This window comes from Solanum stenotomum, chromosome 11, assembly GCF_019186545.1.
Source record: "Solanum stenotomum isolate F172 chromosome 11, ASM1918654v1, whole genome shotgun sequence".
Classification (NCBI taxonomy): domain Eukaryota; kingdom Viridiplantae; phylum Streptophyta; class Magnoliopsida; order Solanales; family Solanaceae; genus Solanum; species Solanum stenotomum.
Genome location: NC_064292.1, coordinates 14,264,997 through 14,275,331, shown reverse-complemented (window position 1 = coordinate 14,275,331; position 10,335 = coordinate 14,264,997). Strand labels below are relative to the sequence as shown.

General features: G+C 33.9%; 1 protein-coding gene across 1 annotated transcript; it reads right to left on the bottom strand.

Annotated features, from left to right (window-relative positions):
* Positions 1-6,716: 6,716 nt before the first annotated feature.
* Positions 6,717-9,459, bottom strand: LOC125845573 (disease resistance protein RPP13-like). Its single transcript, XM_049525107.1, has 2 exons — positions 6,926-9,459; positions 6,717-6,835 (listed from the first exon to the last, which is right to left on the bottom strand). The coding sequence occupies exon 1, from the start codon at positions 9,457-9,459 to the stop codon at positions 6,934-6,936; it is 2,526 nt and encodes an 841-aa protein (XP_049381064.1). The 3' UTR covers positions 6,717-6,835; positions 6,926-6,933.
* Between the last annotated feature and the right edge of the window lie 876 nt (positions 9,460-10,335).

Sequence of the window (10,335 nt, the reverse complement as noted above, 5' to 3'; positions counted from 1 at the left end):
ATTTTTTATTGAAAAAAAGAGGGGTAGGTAGGTGTATGGAAATTAATATTTTTTTTTAAAAGGTAAAGTGTGTATGGAATTAATATTTTTTGTAAAAGGTAAACTCTGTATGTAATTAATATTGAGAGTTTGATAAGTGATGAATATTGTTAACATGGAATTCAGTATTTAAAGCTTAAAAAATCCGACAGGGGAAAAAGTTGTAAAGTAGAAAGATGATAGAGTTAGAGGTTAATGATAAAGAAAAGTATATATTCTCCACTAAGTGCAAGCCAAGAATTTAAAATTGCATGACACAAGTTATGCTCAATGTAGTGGCAAAGCCAAAAATTTCGCTAAAAACGTTCAAGATTTAATATATGTATGAAAAATAATTTTTGACATATATATTTTGTACAATTTTCTATATACATAGTATAATTTTTTGACGAAGGATGTCCGACTGAACACCCTGAGCTATATGTGGTTACGCCACTGCTTAATTGGCACAAGTTGTGTGTTAAGACAAGAAATTATGTCCCAAGGCACAAGTTCCACCAGGGCAAACAACTACAACAACAACAATAGACCCAATGAAACTCCACAAGTATGCAAACCATACCACTACCTCATGGAGGTAAAGATTGTTTCAGAAAGGCTCTCGACAATAAGTCTCCTAGGGCAAATATCACGATATTTATGTACTTCATACTTTATTTAAAAAGACATATCGTATTAGATTAAATTTTATTATTCAGAAGAGTTGGTTTAATTGTTCCTCCACCTATATCACTTTTAGCTAATTAATTATATTCCATTTGCTTTATTTTATCGAAACATGTTTGGCTAGGTACGCCATTTTAATCAGGACTAGAAGATTTTAAAATTTTTGTGGTATCAATGTGGTTATAAAATCATATTATTAATAGTAAAATGAGAAATTTTAAATTTAGTATGTTCAAATTTCATCTTTAAATAATAGATACCTTTCTTTTCTTTTTAACTATCCTTGTTTGGGGAATCTATTGGAAAAAAATTGATGAACAAGACTTCTCATTTTGAAGATGCGTTTTGTGACTTTGAAGAGAAGAAATAAAATATTCGATAAGTCAGCACAAATTAATTTGAATTCAGCCTTGGAGGTTATTCCATAAAGATTTTGTAAGAGCTTGAAGGTCAAGATCTCAAAATTGATTTGTTGAAAACGAATTTTGTTTTGAATTGGTGATTTCTCAAAAGAACTGAAACGTCGACGAGACTAATAATATAAAATTTGAGATTATTTGGGTAAAATTTGAAATAGTTTTGGACTGAATTTTTAATTATAGTTCATCAATTCAAAATTACAGTCAAACTACAAATATAATGACTAATTAAGTAGTATAAGTTTGCTTAATTGCGTAATTTTCCCTATTTATTTATAAATGATTAGTTAAAGTTGATAATGTACATGTTTTTTAAAATATCATTTTTATAAAAGTAAAATCCTTGTGCAAATGTCAAACAAAACATTTTATCGATCATATTCATTTATGCAAAACTGCAACAGAGTGATATTGATCTTTGTAAATTATAATTTATTTTATATATTTATCTTCACGACTATTAAAGAGACTAAAGTAGAACGTCACATATAATACAACACAACATCATATAAAATAATATGTAAGATTATGGAGATTATGATTAAATAAAGTTTTGGATACTACTCCATGTATGTTTTCCTGGGAACATAATACAACAACAATAATAATATATTTAGTAAATTATGTTCTGGCAAGGCTTCACGAGCCAGGTTCACGAGTCGTCATCCTCACCATGGGTCGTTTAGGCCTCCGTGGGAGGGGCTTCTGCAGGCTGGCCTTGGAAAACTAATCATGAGGGCTCCCACGGACAGTGGTCCCCTTCACGGCCTGTCAAGGGCTCCGTGGAGGGGTTCCTTGGTCCAGTTTTGGCCTGTGTGTTTTCCCCACTACTCCTTTCCACTCTTTCTCAAATCTGAGGTGTTACAGTTTCAGGAAAAACAGTCTAAAGCAACCAAGAAGCATCACAACGTGGAACTCTTTCTTAGCAGTGAACTGGGGCAAATTTGCTAAAGAGGAAAATCAAACTTGCTAGTAGAGGTCAAGGATCTACTCTCGAACTTATCTCCATCTACGTCCCACGAATACGTGATATATATGTAGGTTATCCAAAAAAAATTACCATTCCCACTGATAAACCTCAACTCATGACCTCTCGAGGCTAAAAATCCTTTAGTGTCTCTCTCCTCAAACTCTCCATGTACGTATATTTTTTGGTTGAGACAAAATTGGCTACTAAGTCAACTTCTTTGCCCAAAGACTCTTTCATCATCTTCGATCAAAGAGGGGCAAGTTATTGACACCCAATTTTGTCCCTTCTTCTTTCTAATTTATTTTCTTGAGCTTCTAAACTACTAATAAGCTGAATATGCTACATTTTACTACTTTTTATCACTATTTATTGTTATTGTTATTATTACTACTATCCTTTTCACTATTCTTAAAATAACTGATGTCTTATCAACACCAATATTCTTACTTCAATATCATCTTCCTCACAATCGATTGTTATTATTTTATTTCGAGTTTCTTGCTCACTAAATTTCTTATATAATGTATATTATACTAGTCACTAAATTAGAAGCTCAAATGAATTAACTTAAAAAAGACCCAAAATGCTCTAGCAATGTAACACCTCGCTATTTGAAAGAACTAGAAAGAGTCGTTTTTGAAAAGAATGAAAAATCTTGAAAATTGGAAAAGTTATGTTAAGTTTGAGTTTTTGGTCAACTTCAAACAACCATAACGCCTAGCTCAGGATGAGTTAGGTGTGCCTCGAGATACTGTAGGAAAGATCTTGGTATTATCTTTCCAACGCTGCCAAGTTTGTGCGATTTCGAGTTCGTATGAGGGAGATACGCCCATTTGAAGTTGGGTTGTTTGGATAAGGAAAGTCTAATCCGGATTTTAGAAAGGCATTATGGTATTTTCCATACCCTATTATTTTAATTTCATTTTTGGTAATTAAGTTGGGGTCTAAACTGATTTGGTTCAGTTTACGCTTTTCAAAAAGAGTTAGGGTTTTGAGATAAGAGAAAAGAAGAGGAGAAAAAGCAAGGTTCGTCGATTTCTTGGAGATTTTTGTGTGGATCTACGAGGTATGTGAGATCACATAGTGTTGGGTTAGCTAACCCACGCGCCAATCATGATTCAATTCAGCGAAGTTGTATTGTTTTGAAAGCAAATCTTATGAGTTCTTGATGATAATTCGTTTGAAATCTTGTGGGTTCTTGTTGTTGAAGTTTCTTGAGTATGATTCATGCAATTAGTTGTGATTTCGAGTAGAATCATATGTATTTTGAGTACATAGTCGATTCTAAGTGTTTGGGGAAAGAACCAAGTGAAATTAGAGGGTTTAGAGTTGAAAAACAAAGAAGAAATTTCGTCAAAAATTTGGGAAAGGGCTGGGGCGCTGCGCCTCTCAGTGCTCCCCAAAGCCGTCCCTGAAATCTTATCTTACCTCTGGGGCGCCGCGCCAACCAGAGCGCCCCAATTCAGTCTCTGAATTTTACCCTCTGGTGCCCCACGTCTCTCAAAGCGCCAGGGATGCCAGTTCTCCCACTTTTTCCCCCTTCTTTCCGTACTAGTTCCTTAGCAACGTACCTATGTTTTCTAGTTGATTTCTACACTCTAAGGTACGTCTAAACATCATGAAATCATCCATAAACATGAGATCATTAACCTTGAATCCATAATTCAATTCAAGGAAAGTTACGAGTCAAGTCAAGAGAAGTTCATAGAGTTTTCCAAAAGTCTTTTACAAACATTTTAACTTTGTTTTTAAGACTTAAGCTTTGAGTTGAGTAAAGAGTAAGAGTAAAGTTCATTTCTTCAAAGATTATACGGGAACTAAGTATTCCCAAGAGTTAAAATATTTTCACATTTGAGAAAGAAAGGAAACACCGATTTCCAAGAGAGCCTTTAAGCTAGTTTTTGAGTAATTATCTCAAATCACATAAAGAGTTTTGTTTTTAAAACATATGAGCTGAGTATATTTTGGGAGTAGTATTGAACACCGATATGGGGACGTGCGTTCATAATAACTCAAGTCTCCATAAACCATGTAGCCATCATGGGTAGAAAGGATCATACTTTTTAGATGATTCCTTAGTGCTTTTTAGCATAGACTAGTGGATCCACTTAGTTGAGGAGTTCTATATGACGGCAAAGTATAGGACAGTTCTGACAGCGTGGGCGAGACGTTGTATCATCACTTAGGCTCATAGTGGTGATTTTCGGTTAGAGAAACTCCCACAATATTATATTACTTTATTATATGAGTAAACTGAGTTGTTATTGTATCTCTTTAATACATTGAGTTATCACCTATTGTTTTAAATGCTTTGTATAAGCTGCACCATTATTGTTGTTTTCACTTTGCATTTGAGTTGAGTTATTCATAGGTTGAATAAAGCCAAGGTAAGTGTTCTTTTCATATTTCTTTCAAGCTCATGCCTTGTTTAGTATTCCCCTTGCATACTCGTACATTCAATGTACTGATGTCATTTGACTTGCATCATTTTATGATGCAGACACAGGTAACCAGGATCAGTATTTAGCTCCTCGTTGATCCAGTTGAGCACTCAAAATCAGTTGGTGAGCCTCTTTGCTTTCCGGAGGACTCCTTTTACATTGCTTTAGTATTTCAGTTGTTAGGATGATCGGGGGTCTTGTCCCGACATCCCTCTTTGTTTTAGAGGCTTCATAGTTGAGTAGTCATAGTTCTTTAGTCTTGTATTTCAGATGTTTTACTATAAGACATTGAGTTGCCATCTATGGCTAGTTTGAATGTTTTATCCTTAAACGTTCTGAGTTTAATTTGAGAAAGTTGTTTTATAAATGCATTTGATCCTTGTAATAATGCTTAAAGTCTTCCGCTGAGAGTCTAGTCAGATCAAGGGTTCGCTTGGGACCAGAAATGGTTCTCGAGTGTCAGTCCCGCCCAGGGTGTAGGCTCGGGGCGTGACAAGCAATTCATCCAATTCGGCTATATTATACCCATTTTTTAAAGTTAAGATCTGTCCAATTTTCGGATCATTTTTTTTAAACCTCAAATAACTAGGGTTCTACCTCTAACAACGCTAATTTTCTTTCTCACGCCTCCTTCCATTTTCAGCAAAACAAAAGTTTATCAACCATGTACAGAAGTTGAGTTTTAATTAGCAGTGTTACTTAGAAGCCTATTTATTATGAACCATCAAGATGTTCATCACTGTTTATATTTATTTCTGATCGAATCTGAAAATACCCGTTACTTTCACAAGTATTTATTTATTTTATTTAAAATGCTGAGATAGTTTATAAGAATTTGGTTCACAAAAGTTTTTAAAGCTGAATAAAGGTTGGATTTCTCGTTAAGTGATCAAGAGTTGAGATTTTATTAATGTTAAATGAAAGAAATGTTACCAGAGAACTTGATGGAGTTGTATTCAATACCTATTCTTGGTGTTGAAAATCACTTTTGTTAATGTCAAACTATGCTAATATGTGTTGGATCATTGTGATCTTAAGTTTATTTTTAAAAATACATGTTGAATGTTGAAAGAATTCTAGTTTCTTACTCTATTTACAATTTTGCATATGATTAAGAGATAAATTATTGTCTAATTTGTGTCTCTTTCTTTTCTTGGTTTACATGTACACCATCGGAGTCGAAGAGTCCTACTTTAAGACTCAACGTCCCCGCAATACTCAAAATGTGCATTACATCTATGTGTATCTCTCGCTCTCTAAAAACTCCATTCGAACAATAAATGAGGGGTTCGGAGGAAGTGGCCGACATTCCTCTCTCTATTCTTGTTAAATAGTTTTGTGTATCTCTTATGTGTTTTCTCTACTCTTAACTACTTACGTGTTATTTGTATTTATTACTTATTGTGTGTGACACTTTATGTTTTGAGTATTCTAGTGACAATTAATTCTCTCGAGTAGCTTAGAATTTGTTAATAACCTAACATGAAAGTGTTCTAGTATAATAATTTAAACTCGACTGCCTTTTTCTTCAAATCAGTAACTTAGCGTGTAGATATAATTTGTTAGCCCCCTTTTTCTTTTATGATAAAGAAGTTTCTATCAGTCAAATTCACCATTTCTTTTTTCTCTTTTTTAAAAATATTTTACTACTACATACTTTAAGTTTTTTTATATAAGTATAGAATACATTATATGCCCTCATAGTTGTTATTCCACTGCACACTAAGCGAGTTCTCTTCTTTTATTATATGCCCTCATAGTAACCCCGTCATTAATTTTTATTTAGATAACGATAAAAACTTTCTAATAATATAGAATACATTTTTATTTCTTAATAATTTTTTATAAATTGAAGTAGGATAAGTATTTTTCCACTGAAAAAAATTCATTATTAGGAAAAGAACGTGTTTAAAAAAAAAACAAAAAAAAAATATTTAATTGAAAAAAGACAATTTTGTCTTATTAAGTAACAATAAGCGCATTCTTATTCAAACTATTGAAGACAATGATATTTTTGGACCAAATTATCAACTAAGGACATTTTTTTGTTCTTTTCACATAATTTAAGAATATTTTTAACCCTTTTTTCGTTAATTAAATCATCACAAAATTTTTTTTAAAAAAAAGTTGTCTTCCAACACATGTTTCCACACACTAACAAAAGCAATAAAACAGAAAGAAATTAAACATTGAAAAACCAAAACATAAGAAAAAACAGAATGTTGAAATAATCCAACTTGATTGATGCTTGTTTAAGCCAAGTTGATGAAGGTGAATGTCTTCAAGTGACAGCTTCTTCTCTGTTGATTTAACACAAATATTATTTTTATATAAAAGAAAAAATAAAGAAAGTTATGTAGGATTGAAATTTGTTTAGTTTGTATATTTACCTTTCCTATTATGAAATACGTTTCACGTCTTTCATTTTCTCTGGAATCTCCTTCAGCTTTGGACAGCGACTGATAGCAAGACTTTTAATGAGAGGCATGGCACTTGTGGCTAAATGCCATGTTTCTAGATTCTCAAGATCATAAAGACGAAGGAACTCTAGTTGACTGAAACTGTTATCACTGCACATTATTTCTTTTCCTTCATAAGCTCCTACTAATAATTCGAGATTCCTTAGGTTTGGCAACATTCCCAAAATAGGCATTGGATCTTCCATGAGTTTTGAGTCTATAAAAACCATCATTGTGATGGAATTTGGAAACACAGGCAGTTTCTCTACTCCCCCATCTAACCACAATTTCTGGAGCTTTTCACAACAATTAACAAATTCAAGGGATGGGAATGGAGATGAGTTGCCATACTCACCCGACAATCTGAGAGTGCTAAGGTTTTTCAAGCTGCTAATGTTCTTTAGGGAGTAAGATTTGTTAATATAATGCATACTTAATTCTCGAAGATTGACTAAATCAACAGGGTCAACATCTTTCCACTGATCACAAGCAACACCATCAACAACTTGAAGACTAGTGAGTTTGCTTATACGTACCAGAGGCTCTGAATACGGAGCAACTAAATGTCTTAGATTTATTAGGTTAGCTGTATTGGGGGGTAGTTGGCAAAATGATCCGTCCTCATTGACAATGACAAGTGTCTGTAAATTCTTGAGGTTGCCAATGGAGGAGGGAAGATTATCAATACCTCTCAAGCTTAACAACTTGAGGTGGTACAAACTCCCTATGGCATCAGGTATAACACCACCTTCTTTAATATCCAAGTACAACACATACAGATGTCGAAACACATCTATATGTTGGAACACATTACAAAAATCCCGATTGAAGAACATAATTGACCTCAACTTTAAGTTAGAAAGATCAAGTGACAGGTACCTTTCTCCTTGACTATGAATAGCATGTCTGATACATGAAGAAGATATGGAGTGCTTTCTTGGATCATAAATATCAAAGAAGTTTACCTCCAATGCCTTTTGTATCGCAAGATCACGAAGTAAATCATGAACCCTACATTCAGTAACTCTTTCCCAAAATGTTTGAGCCACTTGAACCAAGCTTCGACTTATCAGTTCATTCAAGAAGCCTTCAGCGACATCCTCCATTCTTTCTTCTCCTCTTGGTACGATGAAACCCTCTGCCATCCACAACCGTATTATGTTATCAGCCTCGACCACTTGATCTTCTGGAAAAATACCAAAGTACAAAAAACACTTCTTCAGCGTAGCTGACAAATCGTTGTAGCTTAATGATAGTATGGAGGAGATTTCATGAAAAGAGTCTTCTTCAATGTCCTTCCAAAGGCAGTCTTTCACCTTTTGCCATTCGTTTAGCCCTTTTTTATGCGAAAGTAGTCCGCTCAATACAACAATTGCAAGAGGTAAGCCCCTACAGTTTTCCACCATTTCCTTAGCTAGACTTTCCATTTCTGGAACCATTGCTCGAACATCAAGTAGTTTCCTACGAAAGAGATCCCAACTTTCTTCTTGACTTAGGAAACGAAGTTTATGAACAAAACCTCTGTCGTCTGCTCTTTCAGCAACATTCTCTTTGCGCGTGGTAATAATGACTCTGCTACCATTCTTGCTATCCGGGAATGCTCTTTTCAAACTCTCCCATGCTTCATACTGCCATACATCATCAACCACCACAAGGTATTTGCGTTCTTTTAATAGATCACGAAGATAAATTTCTAGATCTCCTTCTGTCATCCTTTCCAACAAATTTAGAGTTTCGTTGGTGCAACCTTGGATGGATTTTATGATAGTCTTAAGAAGATCCATTGTGTTGTAGTCTTGAGAAACACATATCCAGGCGCGTGTAGGGAAGCTAGAGGCTATATTAGGACTGGTGTAGAGTTTTCTCGCAAGATTAGTCTTGCCCAATCCGCCCTTTCCATAAATGGAGACGACCTTTCTACGAGGCTCTGATTTGAGAAGTTGAGCTAGCAATGTTTGTACAGCATCCTGAAAGCCAACAAAAGTGTAATCCTGGTCATCCACATATGAGGTAGTTCTCCTCAATGTTGTAACCTGATTACTTGTACCTTCTCCTGCATTATTATTATTGATATTTGTAATACCATATGTCTCTCGTTTGCGAGAGATATCAATGATTTGTTGCTTGAGTGATTGAATCTCCTTGGCGACACTGTAGTATTTCTTTTCCTTCCAACAGATGCAAGCGCAAACCTTGAGACGACTAGCACCTTTACCAGCCTCAAAGTTGTAAGTCTCGAGTATAGCAACAGCGTCATTAGCAATAGAGTTGATCTCAAACACCCATTGTTGAATTCTTTGATCTCCACTTTGTTTTTGTTCTGCATCTATTAGGAATGACTGCATGAAGAGTAGCTCATTTCTCAGCCATCTGATTTCATCTCTGAGACTTTTACGCAGAGAAACTTCGTGTATGAGGAAATCACCCAATTTTTGTACTGCAAATGATACAAAGGCATCAGCCATATTTTTTATTGAAAAAAAAGAGGTGTATGGAAATTAATATTTTTAATTTGTAAAAGGTAAAGTGTGTATGGAATTAATGTTGAGGGTTTGATAATATTGTTAACATGGAATTCAGTATTTAAAGCTTAAAAACAATCCGACAGGGGAAAAAGTCTTAAAGTAGAAAGATGATAGAGTAAAGAAAAGTATATATTCTCTACTAACTGCAAGACAAGAATTTAAAATTGAATCACACAAGTTATGCTCAAGGCATAACTTTAAAATTGCGCGACATCACAAGTAGGATCTGGAGAGGACAAAATGTATGCACACCGTACCTCATGGAGGTTATTCCATAAAGATTTTGTAAGAGCTTGAATGTCAAGATCTCAAAATTGATTTGCTGAAAACGAATTTCATTTTGAATTGGTGATTTCTCAAAAGAACTGGAACGTCGAAGAGACTAGTAATATTAAATTTGAGATTATTTTGGTAAAATTTGAATTAGTTTTGGACTGAATTTTTAATTATAGTTCGTTGAAATTCAAAATTACAGTCAAACTATAACTATAATGACTAATTAAGTAGTATAAGTTTGCTTAATTGCATAATTTTCCCTATTTATTTATAAATGATTAGTTAAAGTTGATAATCTTTAAATAATAGATACCTTTCTTTTCTTTTTTAATTTTCCTTGTTGGGGAATCTATAAGAAAAAATGATGAGATATCTTTCGAAGATGCATTTTGTTACTTTGAAGAGAAGAAATAAAATATTCAATAAGTTAGCACAAATTAATTATTCCATAAAGATTTTGAAAGAGCTTGAAGTTCAAGTTCTCAAAATTGATTTACTGAAACGAATTTTGTTTTGAATTGGTGATTTCTCAAATGAACT